This window comes from Talpa occidentalis, unplaced genomic scaffold, assembly GCF_014898055.3.
Source record: "Talpa occidentalis isolate TD23 unplaced genomic scaffold, MPIMG_talOcc4v2.1 talOcc4.8, whole genome shotgun sequence".
In the NCBI taxonomy this organism is placed as follows: Eukaryota; Metazoa; Chordata; class Mammalia; order Eulipotyphla; family Talpidae; genus Talpa; species Talpa occidentalis.
The window spans coordinates 23,836,740-23,859,918 of NW_023605194.1; the positions used below are offsets into that span (position 1 = coordinate 23,836,740).

The 23,179-nt window shown below is 44.7% G+C and overlaps 1 protein-coding gene across 1 annotated transcript; it reads right to left on the reverse strand.

The window, feature by feature from the left end:
- Positions 1-590: 590 nt before the first annotated feature.
- DNTT (DNA nucleotidylexotransferase) lies at positions 591-20,726 on the reverse strand. Its single transcript, XM_037496413.2, has 11 exons — positions 20,524-20,726; positions 12,083-12,257; positions 10,969-11,097; positions 9,365-9,535; positions 8,292-8,363; positions 6,959-7,082; positions 5,965-6,097; positions 4,814-4,922; positions 3,857-4,102; positions 1,520-1,603; positions 591-747 (listed from the first exon to the last, which is right to left on the reverse strand). The coding sequence occupies exons 1-11, from the start codon at positions 20,724-20,726 to the stop codon at positions 661-663; spliced, it is 1,533 nt and encodes a 510-aa protein (XP_037352310.1). The 3' UTR covers positions 591-660.
- Between the last annotated feature and the right edge of the window lie 2,453 nt (positions 20,727-23,179).

Here is a 23,179-nt window from a genome sequence, read left to right on the forward strand (position 1 = left end):
TCATAGAAGTAAGTGCTTTCCCTATAGACTCAAAGGCGTAAAATAGGCTGTCTCTCGGTCTCAAATTAGGGAAGAGTCTACACTCTCTTTCCATCCTTTTCTTTCCGTCCTTTTCTTTACCTTAATTTGTAGGAGGAGAGTGGGGCTTGACCCTTCCTGCTGTTGAATCAGCACCCCCATCAGCTCCAGAAAAGACCCAGCATCCACTTGAGAATCTCTGATCTTCATAAACCTATTTCTCCACTCAAGATAAATCTAAAAAGCTTTATTCTTTCACTTTGTTGCATTTTAAAGAGTGTTCTATAATTTTTGAGCGAAGAAAAAGAAGACTCCACTGTCTCATTTCCTCCCATTTTTATTGGCAACACACAGTATTTCTGCTGCACTGGGAGTCAAGTGGGCTTTGATGAGCTTTTTGGCAAACAAGTCACCAATTATACTGTTTCTATGGAAAAATATGCTGTGAATTCTAAGCAACGTAGTACAGTGGCCATTAGCGCCTAAGCCATCACCAGGTGGGGCCTTCTCATGTTCCCAAAGCTATTTCCAGACCAATCGTCATAGTCATAAGACTTAAAGAACCCCAAACTTTACTTAGCATCTTTCACTATACTATGAAGCGTCTTTTACTTAACCTGAAAAAAGGGTTGACAACTTTATCTAGGCATTTCTTTCCCATGGATCAATGTACTCCAATCCCAGGTGCGCAAAAATTTCTTCTTCACTTTCTGCTTTGAGAAATAGCCTCTGAAAGCAGAACAAGAAATAGGTGCAATCAGATATTTCTGTAGGCTTCTCTGGTCTGGCTTAGTGAAAATATTACTTGTGAAACTGATCAGAATGAATTCTCACCCAAACATCATTCCCTGCTCTTTCTCCTTCCCCCCAGAGCTTAGGTTAGCATCCTAGACCACTTTGGCATTTGTGGATTTAACAGTTGAATATCTAACTGTCTACTATTCACACAGTCATTTTTCACTTTGCTGAGGCGTGGATTTGGGTCCTGAACTCTGTGAGTTTAGCGCGCCCGTGAGCCCGGTAGCTTGCGCGGGCCTGGCTGACTGCAGGCCCAGCTAGATCCCAGCGCAGCCCTGTTGCTTTCCTTCTTCAGTACCCTCTAAGTGGTCACATAGAACACCTCCACCACTGTATTTGAGGGTAGTGAGTGGCGTCAGTGATTTCTTTTTCTTTTTTTTTTTTTTTTTGAGGGCAAGTTGTGAGAATCCTCGGTTTACTTTGGAGTTACTCTTTACAAACACCATAGATAGACCCAGCTCAACGAAGGATCACTGCTGGAATGGTCCTGGGTCCACTGGCTCATAGTCCACGAGCCTGAAGCCCCTGGGGTGTACTCTGGGCCCGCTCAGTACCTTTCCAGCTGCCCTCATGTGTGATATGAGGGAACAGGACACTCAGCAAAGGAGACTAAGCCAGGACACTAAAAATTAGTCTGGAAGAAATGCTTGCAGTCACCCTTGGGGATGAGGACCGGGCAGCCCACCTCAGGGGACAGCTCTACCTTGGTCTTGTCATACAGAGCGTGGTTGTCCAGCATCATCTTCCGCTCGTGCGTGGCAAAGCGTCGGAGGTCTCTCTCAAATTGCTGCACGAGAGATCATTAAGACAAGTTGCTATCAAGTCTAGAATGTTTTCAGTATAATGTGTTTAGAGCTCTCTTGATCCCTGTAATGAAATCTCTATTCCATTGACTGTTCTCAGAGTGATTTTCCCCGGGGAAAGCTCTGGGATGACAGTCTCCATGCTCACACACACACACTAACCGCAGGTGCCATGAAAACAGGAACCTGATTTGTTTCGTGCGTAACCACAGTCCCTCCTCAGATAGCACCAGGCACATGGACGAGGTAGGGCAAATGTGTGTTGAATGATTAAATGGTTATTGTGAGGTCTGCGTCTAGACTAGTGCCTGGCCCAAAGGACATGTTAGCAATGCGTGTGTGCACCCACGTGCACACACACACACATTTAAATTTGGAATATTATAAAAATAGGATGAGGAATCAGGATACTTGAGTTCCCGCCCGGATTCTGTCTTCTGTCTATGCCTCTCTCGACAAGTCACCAGCCTCTTGCTTGGTCAAACAAGAGGACGGAAAGAACTAGAACAGAGGTTTTAGGGTAAGGTGACCTTGCCCCAGTTTAGGCAGGAAGCAGCAGGAGGGGAGCTAATGGGGTTGGTGGGAAGATCTTGCAGAGCCTCTTGGGTGGCTGTAAAACCTTCAAGAGGCTGTAAAAGCCTCTTGCTTGGTCAAACAAGAGGACGGAGGAGCACAGGAGCAAGCCCCTCCACTCCGTCATCCTCTCCTATGAGATTCCATATAAGAAATAGTGTGAGCCTCCTGCCCCCAGATCAGCATCTTCTACAACCAGGGGTGGACTCTGTGACTGCGGGAGGGAAATCCTGAGGCCTAAGACAGAGGACAGGAAATCCTTGGAAAAGGAAGACAATGAATGAAACTGTCTTGAGGTTAATTTTCCTGAGAGAAGCACAGATCTCCTAATGTCCAGTTCATCTGGCGTTAGGGAGAAAGGGTGGGTTCACTGCGCTCTCTAGTGGTAAAAAAAAAAACAAGCTGAAGCTGAGGCTGGGAACTACCCTTCCCCTTTCAGACCTGGGTGCATAGAAAGACAGACTTCTGTCTGTCTGGGTTGTGGAGGAATTGGGGTGAAGCAGATTCTGGAACGGTAGCTGTTGGTCTGAGAAAGTATAGGGGTGTTGCTTCGTACAGGGTGTCCTCCTCTTGTTCTCCCAGCACTTAGAAGCAGGACTGCTCGCAAGGTGTGTTGGGGAGGTTGGAGAAGGGAGGGGAAGTGGGTGCAGTGAGAGGCTGCCCTTGGCTCCCCAGATCTATCAGGTGAAGATATCTCCCTGGACTCCTCTGCTAAAAGCCCAGAAGCATTTTTCCCCTGGACCATTAGGAATGATAATGGTATCTCTCATTTGGAGAGTAATAATAGCTACACAACAAAAATTTGTTGAGCATCTACTATGCACCAGTTATGTTCTGATTCTTGGAATATATCAGAGAAAAGAACAATAATGTCTCCCTGGTGGGGCTTTGGGTTCAAGCCCAGGACTCAGAAAAGACACAATAATAGAGTAAATTAGTAAATAATGTATATTGAAAAGTCACTGCTGCTTACGGTGCTGGTCATGTTGACGAAGTAGGGCTTGAGCAAGGACTTGAAGGATTGAAGGAGTTAGTTCAGACTCTGGGGCAAGAGCACTCCAGGCAGAGGAAAGAACTAGAACAGAGGTTTTAGGGTAAGGTAACCTTGCCCCAGTTTAGGGAGGAAGCAGCAGGAGGGGAGCTAAGGGGTTGATGGGAAGATCTTGCAGAGCCTCTTGGGTGGCTGTAAAACCTTCAGCCTTTACTCTGAGTTAAATGGGGAATAACTGCAAGGTTTTGAGTAGAAGAGTGATCTGATCTGTCTTTTAACAAGATCATTTGGCTGGAGGAGGAAGGGCACAAGCAGGGGAATCTGTCAGTATGGCTGTATCCAGGCAAGGATCTCCTGATGAACATTTACAGAGAGCTTGCCCTCTGCCAGGGGCTAGACTGAACTCCTGATTCAGTATGTCTGGGGTGGGGTGGAGACTCTATATGTCTAAACTCCTCTTTCCAGGTAAGGCTCTGCTGTTGACCCAGGGACCATACTTAGAGAACAACGGTTCTAGATTAATCTGTCTTCCTTGACCGTGTACACATGGAATGTCCACTGCGTCCTATGCGGTCACCAGCCCTGGCTGCCATTGTCTCTCTCAGGGGCACAGGTAGACCCAGCCCCCTTTTGGAAGGTGAATGCCAATGTCATGGATCCAAGCAGTCTTTACCCGGGAGCCCGTCCAGCCCAGCAGGGCAAAGGCACGGCGCTCGTAGGGGCACATGACCAGGTCCACACGGATGGCTTTCCAGCTCTTCCCTTCCTGCTGGCCAGACTTGCCACTGTCCACTCTGTGATGGTGCAATTTTAAAATCAGGAAGCATTTTTGAAAATGGTCTAATGCATCCACCTTCCTGCTGGGCAATTTGAGCTTTTCAAATGTCGACTCCACAAGATCATAATATAAAAGCAGTCCCTGAAATAAACAGAAAGTCATCAGGCAGAGTCTCTGATGGTGACAGTGTGTGTGAGTTTCTACCGGGCTCCTCATGGGAGCTCTTACCAAAGGTTTTACAAATTTTAGCAAACGCATGTTTTGACGCTGCATGGTGAGCCCGCCTGGCAACACCAGGAGAGGAAGCCAACGAGGGCTCTGGGTCCAGATCAAACTTAGCTCCTCCACTGGGCACCAGCAGGCCTGTGGCTAGTCTGACCTCAGCAGCGGGGGCTTCTGAGCCACAATCTCTGCTGGCCCCAGCTGGCCCACATGAGTTTCCATCTTCACATCTCAGCACAAAGTCCAGGTGGTCACTGACCAGCACTGAGATCAGGGCACTAGTGATACCTCTGAGGCTGATTAACCCCATCTTCGCTGACCTGCCCCACTCCTGGCTCACCCCCCAGGTCTTCACAGCCCAGACCTTTGCTGTCTTGTGCTTGTCTAATATGGGGACAGAGCAGCCCCTTTAGCAACAGAATACACGTGTCAGCAAGATACATAATCATCCCAAGGGCTCTAGGACTCAAAGCTGGTAGCTCTCTTTGTGTGTCATTGTGTAAGAATTTACAGATCATTAAGGCTCAATTAGATGATCCTTACACAATTAGGAAGTAAACAGTATGCGAGATTCAACTATATTAATATAATGCGAGTGTCTGAACATCTACATTTAATCTTTCTTCTTACCTTCCTTTCCCATAAATTTATCACTTGAGGTAAAAGTTGTTGCTCGTCATCCTCTGTGACTTCTGGGCTGGTAATTAAAAAATCCACATCATGTCCAATCTTCTTACCCCTGATGGAGAAAAAAATAGTATGACATGGAAATAAATTAGATGGTTGAGCCCTCAATTTCTAAAAAATCACATTTGTTCCTATGCCTGATTTCAAAATTTGTGACACAAAATGTTCATGACTTTTTAAAACAAAGTATCCCTTGATTACACAACTCCTGGCAAAATAAATTGATGACACAGAAAATAACAATACATGGTGTTGATGGAATGATGCATGTGTGGGTGAAAAATAATCTAGGAAACTATTTCTTCTATCTACTCATACCTGTGTGTGTCGAGGCAGGCAAACCAAGAATACAGCCACACAATACATGCTGGGGCTTTGGAATCATGACACAGATAACGGTCCATCTTCCCTCCAATTTTCTTCACCTTAAACCTTAAACCCAGCTTGCCAGAATGGTAACCAAGTTATCGGGTAAAAGGGCCAGAAAGAGTTAAAGGAAGGTGTGTATGTGTGTGTGGGGGGGGAGTGGGGAGAAGATCTCTTTCAGAAATGGAGTTCTTAGTGTCCAAGAACTGCACACATTCATTCATTCCTTGGCTCAACCAATATTTCTTGCATGCCTACTTGGTGCTAAGCACCATGTGCAGGTTCTCACTGAGCATGAAACTCTTAACACCTTAGTGGGGAGAGCTCAGATTCAAATAAAGTACTTGGTAACTGCCAGGGAACACTGAGGTGGAGCACCTAGCCCATAGTTGAGGTGGAGGCAGTGAAGAGAGGCTTTCTGGAGGAGGTGCCTTCTGTGTTGAGTCTTAAAGGTTGAACAGTCAGCCAAGTAACAATTTGAGAACAGTCAGTCTAAGCAGCAGGCTCTGACTGAACAAAGTCACAGAAGCAGGGAACAGTTCTGTGTGTAGAGAATGACAGCCGTTTGGGGTGACCGGAGTGATGTACAGGGAGCAGGAGAAGAAGCTGCAGAGAGATGTCAGCACCAGATCACTAAGGGCCTCTCTGCCTTTTCCAGAAGCCTATAAGTCATGGAGAGCTGCTGAAGATGCTAGAGCGGGAGAGGCAAGAGCAGCCTTTGTATTTACCTCCGGAACCCTCCTGTCATGGTGACGAAGGCATCAGGTAGAAACGCCCAGACGGCCTCTTTAACCAGCACGCTGACTGCCTCTGCTTCTGCCCGGGTCACACAGCTGACAAGATCTTCGTAATAGAGGAACCCTGAGAGGCCATTGGACAGGAGAGAGAGAGCGACACTGCGTGTGGATGACTTCCTTGGGGTGAGGGGATTCTGCTGTCTAATGGAGCTCCCATGTGTAGGGCATCGACACCAAGCTCTAGGGCTCAGACACTGTTCTCTGGGTTGTGAATTTTCCCAGCAGTGATAGCTCTTTGCTTTCTGACTGATAGGTTTACTGTTTCCTGACTAAGGAAAAGGCAGTATTTCATATCCTTCTAGAAACCAAGCTGTTGGAATCTATCTAACTTCCCACTGGATCGACAAACTGTGCCCAGTTTTTAAACCAACAAACTGTGTTTAAAACACCAATGGGATGGGCAGTTTCCAAGCTGGAAGGTGATTGATCAGTGAAAAGACCAAAGCTGCAGCCAGAAGGGGTGGATGTTTGCAAAGTCTGAGCTGAGGTAGAAAACTGTCTTTGGCAGTCTGGCTTGTGGCTTCTTTGTCTGACACCATGAATAAGGGAAGTTCAGACACGGCTGTTAGGATGAAGAGCCCATGACAGACCGAGGAGAGAGGCATGGAGGGGAGGGGCCGAGTAGGTGCCTTCGCTGAGTCACATGATATAAGTAAGGGCTTTGCCTGCAGGTTTATCCCTCTCGTGAGGTCCAGTGCCCCCTCCCTCTCATAGAGGAGGTAACTAAGGCTCACGGATTTAATGAACTTGCTTAAGATCACCCAGCTGGACAGTGTTGGAGCCAGGATTTGGATCCAGACCTGTTTGATTGTATTTTGTATTTTTAAACCATAGCATGAAAAGAGGCCAAATAAGTGACCCAGGCTGCCAAGAATGAGTTGAAGAGCCGTGGCAACAGAAGAGATTTTTAGGAGAGACAATTTACCTGCTTTCTGCATTCTTGTGAATTTCAGGGTTTGGTCTGACTTTATTTTACTTAGAGTTCTGAAGCCCATCCGGAACCATTTCTCAGATGTCTTCAGCCCCACTCCAAATACAGAAGTAAAGAGCTGACATGGAGGGAAAGGCATGCTGTTAGTTTCTAAAGCAACCATTATAACAATGAAGTGATACATTCCAAAGTAAAACAATAAGAAAAAGTATGAAAGGAAAATCTCTTTTTGGAAAAATCAGTTTTCCTAAATATGACAAACAGGTGGGTGATGGTGATCTGTTAGGGGCCTTTTTTTTAACCATAGGGCCCCCTCCCTTCCTGACACTTGGTATTGCTAAGAGAGGCAGAAGGAAGCAGGTCGGAGCACCTGACGGGGGTACTCCCTGAATCACAAGTGAGGGGCCACAGTTGTCCCAGTGGCACACACCTGTGCCCAAGGTCTTTTACACACACTCAGGCTCTGCAGATTTACTCCCAAAGTGTGGAGAGCAAATACAGCTTTTATAAATCCTCCACCACCACACAGCTGGGAGGTGGCAGAGCCCAGCCCCAAACCCTCTCTGGCTGCACCTGAGTCTATTGTGCCCAGGGCCATCCTTCAGGCATGAATATCCTTCTCAATGGATGGGTTGGCAGCAATCCCTGCTACATGAAACTCCAAGGCAGGAAGAGTGGGAGGTGGCAAACCCTGTTTTAAAGTGGACAAGGATGCTGTGAAGAACTTTCCAGTACTGGTTTGCTCTTTAAGAGCAGGTTTGTTTTTGCCCCATGCTCCTAGTGTCTCTATAATAATTGTGCCCTGATGACTGACTCCTGGAAGGTAAGGTAATTTATGTCTCACCCAGAGCAGGCAAGAAAGTCAGGCAGTCATATCTGTTTAGACACCTACTTCCTAGACCACTACTGTGGACGGAATTCTCTCCCCCAAATTAATACATTGATGCTCTAACCCCCCTGATATGATAGTATTTGGAGATGGGGGTCTTTGGGAGGTAATAAAGTATACATGAGGTCATGAGGATGGGATTAGTGCCTTTCTCAGGAGAGACAGCAGAGGGTTTGCTCAGGTCACTCTGCCACAGGAGATCATAGAGAAGGTGACCATCTCAAGCCTGTTGGTTGGGCCCTAGCCAGACCCTGCCCACGCTGAAACCCTGATATGAATCCCCAGCCTCCAGAGCTGGGAGAAAGCAGTATTTGTTATTTCGGTCATCCAGTCTATGGCACTTGTTATGGCAGCTCAGGCTTAGTAATACCACCACCTGGAACAAGTAATAGGGTTAACAGAAAAATATTTTCAATGAATATATATAGAATCACTTACTTTGAAGGACTGATAACGTTCATCACTTAACACAGCTTTAACTTCAGAACTTTCTCCATCTTCAATAATTTCCTGCATGGACAGTTGAAAATATTTCAAATTAGGAATGTTGGACAATCACAGTCTGAGACTCTTACATTCACAGATGTAGTAGCTTTTGATTTTTCATGAAATGTATACCCATCGTGTGTAGGATGTTTCCCTAGCTGATCCACAGTGAACAAGACGTTTCCCTGTAATTTTGAAAACTCCAGGTCATTATATATTCAAGTACTACTAAAAATTCTCAGAGACAAAAGTAAAGAATGATTAGAGTCCAAATCTATGGAACATTCATTGACTATATTTTTATGTATAAATATGTGATTTTTTCCCCAATGGATATAAACTTGCCGAAATAAGATGACTTTTCATCTGAACACATTAATTTTGGACCCACTGGAAAGCCAATCCAAGTTCAACCCCTTAGGATGTCTAACTCAGAAACACTCTCCTCTAAACAGGTTGGGATTATTTTTCTTGAATCCTTGATTTTGCACTAGTCTATACTGGAGGACCAATTTCCTTAAACATTTAATAATTAAATCATTACATAAACACCCACCACTCGCTCTCTTCCTGGAAGAGACACATAGGCAGAGAGGCAGAATCTACTCCACTGTAGGCCATACCCACCATGGCTCTGGAGGTCCCCTGAGTGGGACAAGGTCCTCCCTGCAGCTGTGTTTGAAGTCAGACCATCCCCTGCTGAGGGGCTTTTGGGTCACTTGAGTCTTTTCACTGTGATTAGTAGTAATATGAGAGAGTTCTCTCTACTTCACCCATGTAACTCCAGCTGTGATTATATTGGGCTATGGATATACATCCAGCTCTATCTAGGTCTTTATCTGTCTCTCATCTACTGAGAGAGAAAGGAAAGTAAATCGTGAATATCACATCGACATAGTTGAGAGGAAAATTCATAACCTGCACTTCTCTCTTTGTTTTTCTCTGTCTCCCTCTGTCCCACATTTCCTCCTTCCCTCTCTCTCCCCCTTCCCATCAGGAAGTGACAAATCACATTTCACCCTTACCTCTATGACACACCTCACTTTGTCCCCGAGGCAGGGGACACCCTCTGTGTCCTTCATGCTGAGGATTGGGAAAGGCAGGGCTTTCAGCACAGAAGCAGCTCTCATATATGCCAGAGAGGAGTTTTCATTTTCTCTGAATTCATAATTTTCAGCCAGTACCTCAAACGCATCCTGAAGAATAAAACCAGAAGAGCACAAACAACCTGTTTCCTGGCCACTTGCAAATGCCTCTTGCTTTCTTGAGAGCACTGGCAGCTTCCTCGAAGGTCAGGAATGGGTCTCCTGAACCTTTGCACACTCTCTTGTTGAATGAGTGATGTTGGATTGAAAAGACAGGCTGTAGATTGCTGTATAGGAACACTTGAAATTGGCTGCCATTAGATATCCAAGAATTGACTGAAAAATGATCTCATGCACCCTGTATCCCGCCAGTCATCACTGAGCACAGTCCTCCCCTCTCTGCTCATTGTCCTCCCTACCAGCCTGAGGCCAGGACTCTGTCTTGATCACTGGCCATCCTCATCTCTTAGCTTGTACATAAAAACATGGACAACAGTTAACATGGGTTTGTGGGGCCTCCCTGGTGGTGCAAGGGCTTAGGACACACCCTATGAGGCTATCTGCAGCCACTGGGGCATGAATTCGATCCCCGGCAGGTCAGGGAGCCACCCACATGGCACAGCAGACCTCTCCTGGCTCACCTGCTGCTCCCCTCAGCAGTGTATTTCAGTCGGTCTGCCTGTTCTGCTTCCCACTCTCTCTCTGGTGAATCCTCTCACTCCCGACCCCTCTGACTTGTACCCCAGTTCTTGTATGCATAAATAAATAAATCTTTTTTTAAAAAATGGGCTTGTTGAACCCATGGGTGAAATCAGAGGTGGCACAGACCCAAGGCTGGGTTATTTGAGGGAGGGCACGTTAGCATTTCCCGCAGAGGAGGAAGTAGGGACAGCTGTGTGGCATCAGGCTCATCGTGCCCAGAAGCCACTGTTTCCTGGTCTTCCTTGCACACATGGGGCGGGAAGTTTAGAAATGAGAAGTTTGTATTTGACCTGCACCTTCATGCCTTATCCACCTGACACTGATTTGAGCCTCGAGGACAGGCCCATGGGCTTCTTGGGGGTCACTGGAATCACTGAACTTCAGGGCTGCATGGGGCTTTAGAGATGATCGAGCTGATTTCTTTTTGAACAAATGAGAAAACCAAAGCTCAGAGAGAGTTACGGACTTGTGCAAGCTAGTCAATATCAGCAAGGCTAGCATCTGGGTCTGTTGACTCAATCTTCCACTCCCACTATTTCTATATAACTTGTTTTTACTGTGTATTGGATTAATAACAGTATTTGGTTTTTCAGAATATTTGCCTTTGACAATCGTTGTGCCCATTGAAGACAATTTTAATAGTCCATCTATCCTCTCTGTAGAGTGTGGTCCAGACACATTTGTCCATTTTCATGGCAGTAGAAAAACCAGAGACCAGGGTAGGGTAGGGTGAGTGTAAGGAAACTTTCCCAGATTTTCAGGAAAAGTCATGATGTAATTGCGGGCCCTTGGAAAGAAAAGACAAGTCCTCCATTTGGGTGTTGATATAAAACCCCATTTACCGTGAAGACGCTGTTGTAGTTGTTTAACGTGGTTCTTCTCTGACATGCATATTGAGAGATCTTTTCTACAGCAAGCAGTGGAGTCTTCTGGGGGGCTGGACTGGGGCTACCTGAATAGTCTCTTCTCACCTGAACAAATGCAGAAACATCTGTTTTAATAACAATAGTAAAAATAGTAGATATGTATGAAAAAATTGGAAGTCGTTTGATGACAATTAACTCTGAAAAGAGCATAAAATTTTAGAAGACTCAAACTTTATATTATATACATCTTCAACATTTGAGTTTGCTGTCATTAACAAGTATTTTTTGCATTCAGGTGAAAGAAAAACCACGTAAGAGAACCATTGATTCAACACCATTTTCCTTTTCCATGAACTTACATAGTTATGGGCTGAATCCTTTTTCTGAAGTTTCTAGTTGCCTATTTCTGAAGGATTTGGAATTAAGAGTTTTTTTTTTTAAGATTTGTTTATTTATGCATACAAGAATGGGGTATAGGCCAGAGGTGCGGGGGGTGAGAGGATTCACCAGAGACGGGGTGGGAAACAGAACAGGCAGACGGACTGAAATACACTGCTGAGGGGCGTAGCAGGTGAGTCAGGAGAGGTCTGCTGCACCATGTGTGTTGATTCCTGGCCGGGATCGAACTCTTGCTGAAGTGGCTGCCATCAGCTTCATAGGTTGCATCTTAACCCCTTGCGCCACTAGGAAGGCCCCTGGAATTAATAGTTTAATTATCTTTTTTCTTTTGAATCAGAGGAAGAGAAAAAAGGAACTCTCTACTTTTCTGGCTGTGACAGGATGAAGGCTTCAATATTGTGTAATATCTGTTCGTAACGTAGCTACTATTTACTCAGTGCCAACCACAGACCAGGCTCTGTGATAAGTGCTTGACCTACATGATATTCTAATCCTTATAACCATCTTTTGAGGTAGGCACTGTTGTTATCTCATATTATAGAAGAGAAAACTGAAGCTCAGAAAAGTTGACTTGCCAAAGGTCACACAGAGTAAGCAGAGAACTTGGGGTTCACCCCAGGGGTGGGGATTCCACGGCTCATGGATTTCTTCACGGAGTGAAGGCCAGTGAAAATGCAGCCATGACTCTTACCACAAGCTGGTGCTTTCCCGTCATCTCCACGGGCTCACCCGCCCTCATACATTCTATCAGCCAGGACACATCAAGGACTTCTAGCTGTGAGCTGGCTCTCACATTCTGGGCCTGCAGCCACTCCAGGACATCGGAACCAGAGTTATTTTCTGCCACAATGTGAGTGACGGAATCACTGCAAATTACAAGATGATAGTTACCAGCTGAAGGGGCTTTCTACATTAGAAGCTCTTTCCTTTCCTCAAGGTGTCCAGAGCATTCCATCTGGTGAAGAAACACACACTAGACCTGACCGTAGGCAGATGACTGAAATACTCTGCTGAGGGGAGCAGCGGGTGCAACAGGAGAGGTCTGCCACACCATGTGGGACCCTCCCAGCTGGCTGGGACCGAACCAGCGCTGTAAAGCCTGCGGACAGCTTCACAGCGCTACGCTCAGCCGCCTGCGCCACCAGGGGAGGCCCAGTACAAATAATTTAAGAAACAATATTTGGGGAGTAATATTTGTTCTGGCCTCGTCCTATTGCCCATCTTCTTTGTCGCCTGAGTTTTCTAAAAATGAGAAAAGACTTGCAGATGTTAAAAATTCACCCAGCTCATAATTGGTGGGGCAGGAGTTTAATGGCAGGTCTGTTTTAATCCAAAGCCTACGTGCTGGACCACACTGAGCTGCATTCCATGCCTGCGCTTATTCTGTGACTGTGCAGAGAGCTGTTCCTTCTCGCAGAAGCAATAACATCTGGATGGGTATCATCATAATAATAAAAAAAAATACCTGATTCCCCCAAAGGGCAGAAAAATGGATGTAATAACATTTCCGGTACAGCACTATCCAATCACCTTCTTGCTGCTGCCACATAGAATTTATGCTTTCACATTTCATGTCCATTATCGTCTGGGCTACAATAAGGACAAGTAGACCTGTCCCAGAAAATCAGAAAGGACAGTTGCCATAGCTACACACCATGATGGAAAAGCCACAGAGAGGCTGTCAGTCACGCTGAGCTCTGGATTGCTCCTAAACCTCGAGAGAGATGGGTGTGCCAGGGAGAAGCCTTTGGGCTCATCTTCCAAACTGAGGCCCTCACCATCCACACACAGTACCCCCATTCCACTACCAAGATCCACTCCCCTGGACACAGTCCTGCCCCTCACAGAGATATCCAGAATGCCTGAAAAAGTGGGGGAGGGGTTGCTATAAAACAACATGAACAAACAAACAAACAAACAAACAAAAACAATACAAACAATAAAACATCAGCATATACAAAAGAGACTAGGAAGAAATGTGCCAGACTATTAGCAAATTAACACGAACATGCACACGTGTATATATTCTTACTTAATCCTCACCACAGCCTTTGAGGTGCACAGTGTAGTTCGAATGAGAAGCCCATGCTTGCTAAGTTTGCATGAAGCCAGGATTCAGAGCCAGGTGTGCATGACTGAAGCCATCTACCAACGTTCTGCTAGACTGTGGTTAGATCCCCAAGTGAGGTTTTGTTTTTTGTTTGAAGGTGTTTTCTATGTCCTCCCACTTTCTGTCATGAGCCATCTATCGCCACTTTTCTACTGAAGGGGAAAAGTGCACATGAATGTCATTTTCAAGGGAAAATGAATCTGGGATTGGGACTGAAGCAGTCTCTGCCTTGCCGTGTTAGCCTGGGATTGCTTCTCATGATAAAAGTGACAGAAGACCTCAGGCCCCCAACCTCTTCCCAAAACCCCAAGACACTGCTGAGATGGCTGCTGGAGAAATATCAGCAGATTCAATTCTTTAAGTGTACCTGGCTTCTTAGTCTTGAAAATTCTTGGACTGGGTTTGGGAGGCCTTGAGCCAATTATAATAGCCATGAACTAGGGTTTGTCTCCCAAGATCCCACAGGGAAAAAGTCACTGATTCTCCTTCAACTAATGCTGGATTGAGATGTGCTTGGCTTGGTCGTTGGTGTCCCTGAGAGCAGGGGACAGTGTTATAAGCTGCCTGACTATCTATAATCATGTCTACCATCAGCTCATGACCCGTGGCCCAGATTCATAGTAACGGCCAGTAAACCATTGGCAGAAGGCATCAATGAATCAACTAATTTATAATTCCAGGAATATTTCTTAGACTCTGGGGTCTACCAGAAAGGCCCAGGAAGCTGTATTAAAATTCAGATGCCTGGGCAACATCACCAGAGATGCTGTTATAATATAAAATTCACAAATTTTGAGATTTCATCAGCTTTATTAAATGATTCAAAAACAGGCAGCATTCTCTCTAGATACTACAAGGGATTGCACAAATGGAGGTACTTATACACAGAATGGGGGTGGGACAGGGTATTTAGCAAAAGAAATGATTATTTCAGGTAGAATCACCTTCCCTCAGGAGAGTCTTGTCATTCAGGTGACCTCACAGGAGCTGAAAAGGAAGCTCCAGCTTGATGGGTTTAGGGTGACGCTTTGTTGGGAGAGGTCAAAAATGCAGGGAGGTTAGGCATTAAGTCTGGTGGGGCCTGGCATGAGGAACTTCATTTTGGGTCTGTTCTATTTTTTTCTTTTACAGTGTGACTCACTAATTTATACGTAGGACCCAGGAATATGTATTTTTGACAAACTCTGTTGGTGATTCTGCTGTAGTTGGATTGTTCTACTTACTAAACAACTGTCCCAAAATGTGATTGCTTTTAGAAGTCAACAGTTTTACTTTATCTTGCAGTTTTGGGGGTCAGGGGTTCTGGGAACTGAACTGGGTGACCCATCTCTTCCCTGTGGTTCAGTGGAGGCACTGATCCCCTGTGGCTCTTGGTAGGAATGGCTGGGAGCTGGGCTCGGCTACAGCTGTCAGTCTGATATGGCCTCTCTTAGAGGGGACTCAACATCTTACCTGAGACTGGGCCTGGGGTGCAGCTGAAGCCAGGGCCTTTGATGACACTGTGAAGAGTCACAGCCTGTCATTTCTGCTGCACCCTGTTGGCTGAAGCAGGCAGGAGCTCTCCCAAAGCAAGGGAAGGAAAAATTCTCCTGCCTGTTCATGAGAACGACTATTTCAAAACCACCCCCAGCCCAGGCCTCCACCCCTATAGAGAAAGAGCTCTCCTTAACTGTCCAGGCTGGATGGACTTCAGGCTTGGTCAGTTACAGCAATGCTTCCCAGCATAGAACCCATTTCTCTGTAGGGTCAGGAGACAGTTTGAGGGGTACATAATGCACAACTGAACATTTGAAAAAACATTTGTGTTTGTTGACATTTACATATTTTATTTCTGCATATCAGATCCACGGTTTTATGGACATTATTCCTTAGGAAGAGGCTAAATTACTTTTAACAATTCAGTGTGGGCACAATGAAAAGAAAGACGTTAATGATAACAGCACAAGTGGTAAAAGCTATTTTAAGAATCGTGACCATGCCGCTAAGATGTGAGAAAAACACGACTTAGAGGATTTATTTGCAAATCTTGGTTCTGAATTATTTTCTTCTCTGATAGCCGTATCCCTGGTCTCCCTTTCTTTCTTTTCGTAGTTGGTCCTGCCTCTTGGTATCTCGGAGAAGAAAGAAAGACCAAGAAATCCTTCTTTACCTGAAACCAGTCTGAAACCCTTCCTACCCCTCAGCCCATCTGACTTCCTCAGCTTGGATTCCCACCTGCCTTTCCCTTTGTCTTTAAATCTGCCTTCTTTGCCTGCAGAGTTCATTCCCAATTCTTCCCATCTGATGGAGGGCATATTTTGTAAACAATGACTTTAACTAGTTATTTACAGTAAGCTGAGATGTTTACTATTTAAAAAACCCTCCTACCAATTTCCTGTAGCAACCGATCTGTTTCAGAATCCATGAAAGCAGAAAAATGGAAGCAGTTTTATTACACAAATTTACTAGCACTGGTAAAGACAATTTTCCATTTCCAGTCCTGATACACCTAAGACTGAGAGTGTTTGCCATGGTGTTTTGGCCTCTTGTAGAGTAGGCAGCTTATCCCTTTCTCCAGGTGTTCGTGTGTGTGCGCGCGCATGTGTGCTGCAAAAATGATTTCTAATATTTTGACTTCAGACACCAAAAATTTGAAGTCATAGAACATTGCCAAAGAAAACAAAAACCGATATTACCAAAAGTAGAAACAGTAGCTCCAGTGCGTATGGAACTCAAGTTTGAGGAAACAAAGGGCAGGCCACCTTTTAGAACTTGGGGTGTACCAAAGGAAGGGCACTGGGGGACATTGAGAGGGACTAGTACAAATTAGAGCAAGACCCCCAGTAAAGATAGGTCCTTATCCTCCCAAAAGACTCGGGGTGAAAGCTATCTCCTTGAATGTTTGCATTGAGAAGACAGTCCTGGGTGCCTAGAAATTTAACAGTCATGGAACAGCGAAAGGATTTATATCTCAAGGTTTATAAGTAGCCCCATGAAGAAGGGCTGATCTGCCTATTGTCAGGTTTGGGCTGGAGTTAACAGTAAATTCTCCTGGCAGACTTGAGATTTCTCAAGCAGCCATTTTAAGGGGTGCCAACCTAGGACATAATCTTAAGCAGCTAGAAACTGTGAGAGTTTTTGATCAAGAAGAGAGTCTTTACCAAGGTTCTGGTGAAAAAGCATGGATTTGACCCCCACAAGATTCCTTGGAACATTGGAGACAATAGTTTTGGGAAAATGAGTCAGGCAGAGGTCACATTTCAAATGTCACATAGTAAGTGGATGGGAAGGACAGGCAGCTGGATTGGATGTAACTATACCAACATAACACCAGAAATTTGAAAGCAAATGGGCAGGTAGGAAAATGTTAATTAAAAAATTGTTTCAGGGACCTCCCCTGTGGCACAGCAGGTTGGGCGCCATTCTGTGAAGCTGTCCGCAGCCTCTGCTGTGCGGGTTCGATTCTCGGCCAGCCAGGGAGATCTCCACATGGCGCGGCAGACCTCTCCTGTCTTGTCCACTGCTCCCCTCAGCAGTGTCTTTGGTTCGTCTGCCTGTGTTGCTCCTCGCTCTGTCTCTGGTGAATTCTCTCACCCTCCTGCGCCTCTGATCTGTACCCCAGTTCTTGTATAAATAAATAAATCTTTTTAAAAAAATTGTTTCAAAGACTAGTATATACTTAATATATGATGGTGTTTTTAAATTCTAGTTGACAACGAAGGTAGAATTCCTGACTCGACTTCCTATCCAATGTTAAACACCTTGTTTACGGGGCTCAATCATCCACTATTTTGTATTTCCAGAGCCTGACAAATATCATGCAGGATGGTTTGAATAATACCCTTCATTTGTGAGGTCGTGATTGCTCTCATCAAGACAATGCCTTTGACTGGAAACGTGCAGACCAGTTACAGAAGTGCAAGCAGGACAATCTTGTCATCTGCCACTTTCTCCTGCCTCAACGGGGGAGCTCAGCAAGTGGTGAAAGTGCTGAGGCCCCACCCTTCCTGTCTGCTGCTCTTTCTTCTTCAATGGCAATGATTTAGGCCAAAACATAGACAGGAGACTTAGCCAACGTGTTCATAGAGCTGATAACAGATAAAGTTTAAAAATAGCTCAACATACTGGAGCCCAGGATGAAATTAGAATGTGACAAGCACTACTAGATCCTGCTCCTCCCCTAACTTATCTTAAATGACTAGAAGATTGTGAAGTTGCTGTAAAATTTAGGATGTTGGCAGTGAAATAAAATTCAGTATCCTTTTCTTGAATGTATAAAAATGTTTCACAGGACTTCACATCTTCCCTGATTTATGTTTTAAGAACTAGCTTCCTATGGCACATTGGATAACACATCTCTTGTAATATAACATAAATATTAATGAGGCCCAATCCAAATATAAGGATCCAGTGCTTATGTTGGAGAATGAATGAGCTCCAGACGGTTCAATACTTTCAGGCACATCAATTCTGACCCAGATAAAGTACGAATCAGATTTTCACTCAAATTTACCCTCACAATTGGAGATGGTCAAAAAATGTACTTGTAACTATGGGGATGGCTGCTATTTTCCAGAACATTTTCTTTTCTTAGCTCTCTCTCTCTCTCTCTCTCTCTCTCTCTCTCTCTTTTCTCTTTTTTTTTTTGAATTTTACATACCAGAAAGGAGAGGTATGTATTTCGCCATTGAGAAGTGTCCCTCTTTATTTTCACTTAAAAACATAGGTTTATTATAAACAATTTTAGAAAACAGAATAAAAGCAGCTGCAATCCCTCCCCAGTTGCCCCCTTACACCTCCCTCAATAACCACTCATAATATTTTGATGAGTTTCCTTCCTGTCTATGTCCTATTGTTTACATCATTTGACCTAGTTCATACTGTGGAGAGAGAATCCTCTCTTTGGGATTTTGCTGTCATGATCAGTGAGTCCAGATAATTAACCAAAAAACCAATCACACATCACTTTTAATTTATCAAAGCACACTGACATCCATCATCACACTTGGTGATCACATCAGCTAGGCTAGATTGCTTATCCGTAAACTAAGGTCAGCAAGGAGAGGGGATCTTGTGCTCTCTGGACTCATAGCTGGGAATGGTCAGAGCCAGAAATTAAGAAATGAAGGTCTCTAGATTTTTCATATAGAAGATGCCTCCCACAATACATTCTATCATCCTTTCCAATTAAAGTCTATAACTCTATAACAGAAATTCTGTTTGAGAGCTAGGACTTCTACTTCCTGTGGTTTATTTTTGTGCCATGCACACTGTTATAGTTTCTGTGCCTGCTGAGCTGCCAGCCCAGGAACTCTGCCACCCTCACATGCACACAGCAGTTTGCACGCCATATACCAGTTTCCTCTGCCACCTCGCAGCTGGGTCTGGTCCCTGGCAGCAGGCATCTGGGGCATATAGCTGCCTCTTCAGCTCTCTTGCCACAAGAAGAAACTTGCTCTGTGTCTCTTCCCTGTCTCAGTCACCTCAGTGTATCCGTAGCTGTGCCTATAACTTAACCAGTCAGCCCTCGCTGGGAGTATGGATATGTCAACAAAGAGCTTTCTATGTAAGTGCCTGCTGGACCTGTCTGCCTGGCCCTTGCCAAATTTCTTTACTGCAAAAGGCAGTTCCATATTTGCTAAGGCTTTCAATGTTTGATTTTTCAATTTCTCTCTCTTTTTAAAAAATTTTCTGGTGTGGGATCTCTTTCTCTATGTCAGCTTTCCCCTCTCTAATTCTAACAGGTTATGTAAGTCTGTAAGTTTAGGCAGATAACAATTAGATGAAGTCTACGATTTCCTGGAAAGGATGTTAAGCCAAAATATCATTAACATCCCAAATGGGATAGAGGGTTAAAAAGGAAAAAATAACAAGAGCAAAAAAAGAGACAGATGGAGGGGAAGGAGACCATGTAAGGAGGAAACAGATGGGAAAGGGACCGTGAGAAATTCAGGAATTTCTGAATGGGACATTTTAGTCAAAAATGAACAGTTTCTGTGATGACCTCTCATGTGAATTATGGATGTTCTGAAAATGATCACATTTAATTGTTGACTTTAGACATATGTCTCTCTAGCAACTTGAAGCTGATATTTCTTCAGTGGGAAGCTGATATTTCTTCTAGTCAGTTTTATTTTTAGATATCATAGGATATTTTTAAAATAAAATTTACTTACACATAAAATTCTTACAATTTTTCCTGGAAAAATAAAATCATGATTAACCTATTCCTTGGACACACAAAGTTAGCCAATTGCAATAATCATCATTTTTCATTCATTACCAAGCCCCTGACAGTTCATTGGAACTATTTATGTCAAGGATCTATTACTGTTTGCTCTGGATTTTATTTTGTTTTCGCTCCCACCTATTGAAACCAGTAAAGAGCTTGTCTAACAGAACAGGAGCACGGCTGGGGTGTGAGTGGACGGTGAGTGACACCATCTAAGGGATTTCACCTGCCTCTAGCCCCGCTAAAAGCTTCCCTCTCAGCTGGTGTCTATCACAGAGCTGTCCCTACATCTTTCACCAACTTCCCTCTCTCTACAACCCCCTGGAACTGCTTTTCAGAGAAGCAGGACCAAGGTCACATTCGGGTGCCTTTGGTGAGCTAGTCACAATCCTCCCCTAGGCACAACCAGATGTGCTGGTGAAGAGACCAAACTGTTCTTTCTGTTTCATAGTAGCCAGATTTTTTAAATGGGACTTAGTCGTGATTTGCTCCATTCGGCCAAAAATGAAATTAAGTGATTTCGGCATTAAATTTTCCAACTTGGTTTCTGTGTATCCTCCCTAGAGACTTCATCTTATAATTGTAGAAAGAAAAAAAAAACTAATAATAATAATAATAATACACCTTTTCTTTTGGTGCCAGGTAGTTTCAGTATTCCATCTGTCCATATCTTACTTCCCATAATTAATTGGCTCAAATTTGCTCTTTGATCTCCCAGTGGAAACATCCCCTCTTCTATACGTGGCAGAAAACACAGCTATTCACAAAAGCACTGCTAGTTCAACAAGGAAAATCAGTGATATCCTCCTACCTGAGCTCATTTTCAACCCTGAATCCTTTCCTTCGGGCCAGCTCCATGAGGAAGGCTCTGCGGGTGGTTCCCATTTTCTTCTCCAAAATGAAGAGAACCAAATCTTGAAACTTGATATCATGAGGAGGGGAGGCCATGGAGGCCCCAATCTGCCTGGGCCTCTTCTTCCGAGGGCCCGAGGGGGTCATTCGCAGGGGATCCATGGGAAGAGGCTGCTGCTGCTTCTAGCTGTGCCATCAAATGTTGCCTCCAGAAGTGAGGGGACCAGCCCCTCCTTTATGAACAGCTCTGATGTCAGCTCACTGGCAGAGTTGGAGGCCAGGGCCAGGTCTTCCTGCTGAAGAGTGGTGAGGAATTCTTACCTCTTTTCTGTTCATTTGTCCAATGTGAAAATCATAATGGATGAGGTAAATTAACTTTGCTTCTCCTGCATAATTTCATCAGATCCTAGAATAACTGTATGAGGAAGATAGGGAAACAGCATTATTCCTGTGTCATTTATTATTGAATTAAAGTCTGAAAATAAATTTAATTAAATAAGGGCCTCCCCAGTGGCGCAGCGGTTGAGCTCTGGGTTGCGAAGCTGCCCGCGGCCTCTGCGGCGCCGGTTCGATCCCCGGCTGCTCCCCGGCCACCAGAGGAGGGTCCCACATGGCGCGCAGACCTCTCCTGCCGCCCGCTGCTCCCCTCAGCAGTGTACTTCGGTCCCTCTGCCTGCTCTGCTCCCCGCTCTGGCTCTGGTGAATTCTCTCACCCTCCTGCGCTTCTGACTGTACCCAGTGCATGTATAAACAAAAAACAAACAAACAAATAAATAAATAAATAAAACATGCCTCTATAATAAATAAATAAATAAATAAATATTAAATTTAATTAAATAAATAGCTTGAGACCCCTCTTGTCTTTATTTTGTGATTCCCCTTTTAGCTTCCCAACTCACTTGCATGCTCTTCCTTTCTTCCAATACATTGGATTTCTGTAGTTTGCTTGGATATTGTACACTGGATGGCTGTCTTAACTTTACATAAATGGCATTGTTATATTTCTTATTTTGCTGATCACCTCTTTTTCCCTCACCAAAACTATGTTTTCAGATCCATCCACATATCTCTGTGTTCTAATCTGTTGCCTTTCATTGCTCCAAAGTACTTCACAGTGGGATTTTTAGCTTGGTTGGTAGACTTTATACATGAGGAAAGTAAAGCTCATACAATTTACTCAAGATCACTGAATTGGGGCAGAAGCCCATCTTGTATTCAGGGCTTAGGGCTGGCTCCAAATACTTTTCATTTTTTTTTAAAGATTTATTTATTTATTTATACAAGAACCAGGGTACAGACCAGATGCACGGGAGGGTGAGATGACTCATCAGAGACAGAGCGGGGAGCAGAACAGGCAGACTGACGAAATACATTGCTGAGGGGAGCAGCGGGCGAGACAGGAGAGCTCTGCTGCGCCATGTGGGAGTCTCCCCGGCCAGCCGGGAATGAACCGGCACTGTAGAGGCTGCGGACAGCTTCACAGCGCGGCACTCAACTGCCTGAGCCACCAGGGGAGGCCCCCAAATACTTTTCAGTGGACTAACGTTGTCAAGAGAATCGTTTGTCACATAATCCAAATTCCATCTTTTGCGATGAGTTGGATGATCTTTAGATGAGATCTTTACTGCTACAAAGAGACATTGCCATAACTTTTTATGTGCAAAATAAAATTAGTATCTCTCATTAATCCACTGTACAGACCTCATTTCCTGAGCATTTACCATGTGGCCAAGGCAAGCACCTGCAAGCCTTAGCTGACTGAATCCTCACAGCACAACTGTCTGGTAGGACCAGCATCCCTATTTAGCTAAATAAGTGGTTCAAGCTAACAGAGCTGGTAAATGGTCACAAATAGCAAACAACTGCCTTAAAACTCTTCCCCAGCAACAAATCTGGGTCCTGCTCACCTGTGCTTCTGTATCATTTCAGACTTTTGCTGCCTCCAAAAGCACATGGACTCCTCACTACAACCCCAGGGCAGAGTGATGTGACAGCTATCTCCAAGCCTTTGCAAAACTCTGTGTGGCTCAGTTGAGCAAGAGTAAACATCTTCAGGTGGAACTTGAAGAATAGCCTTTAGCTCTCTGCAAGTAAGAATGTTTCACTAACAGGAGCTGTTTGCAGGTAGAGTCAAGCTGATGGTGTGGTGGCCTAGTACAGGTGATGGGAAGTACTCCAGTAGTCTGAACCACTGTTGAAATGTGGCAGCAGTTGATTGAACTCCCCAATTTGGGGGTTCTTTTTTTTTTTTTTTTTTAAAACCTTATCCTCCACACCACCTGCCTCCCTTGCCCCTCCATCTAGATAGAGCCTCATCATGTCCTTCAGAATTACCAGCCAGGTGTATGGCCTTCTCAGGCATCCGAGCCTGCCTCTGAAGGAATTGTCCTATGAACCCCAATGGCAGCCGTAGCAGCAGGCAGCACCCCTTCTGCTGAGATCTGTATTCCAGCTCCCTGAGGACCCCTGCTCCATGCCTGCAAGTTTCAATAATCCCAACTAGGTCCCATCGTTCTTCCAGCTCTAGTGGTGGGAAGCAGGCCCTGAGAGTCTTGCATCAGTAATTAAATCCTTTGACTCAGAAATGACACCATTAGTGCTGGTCAAAGCCCACT

Excerpts from the sequence above, each read along its gene's own strand:
- DNTT (XM_037496413.2), bottom strand. The coding sequence starts at position 20,726 with ATGGATCCCCTGCGAATGACCCCCTCGGGCCCTCGGAAGAAGAGGCCC. Across the intron at positions 7,083-8,291 it reads AACGTTATCAGTCCTTCAAA|CTCTTTACTTCTGTATTTGG; the intron begins GTAAGTGATTCT and ends CCTCCATGTCAG. Across the intron at positions 4,103-4,813 it reads TAAATTTATGGGAAAGGAAG|GGACTGCTTTTATATTATGA; the intron begins GTAAGAAGAAAG and ends TGTTTATTTCAG.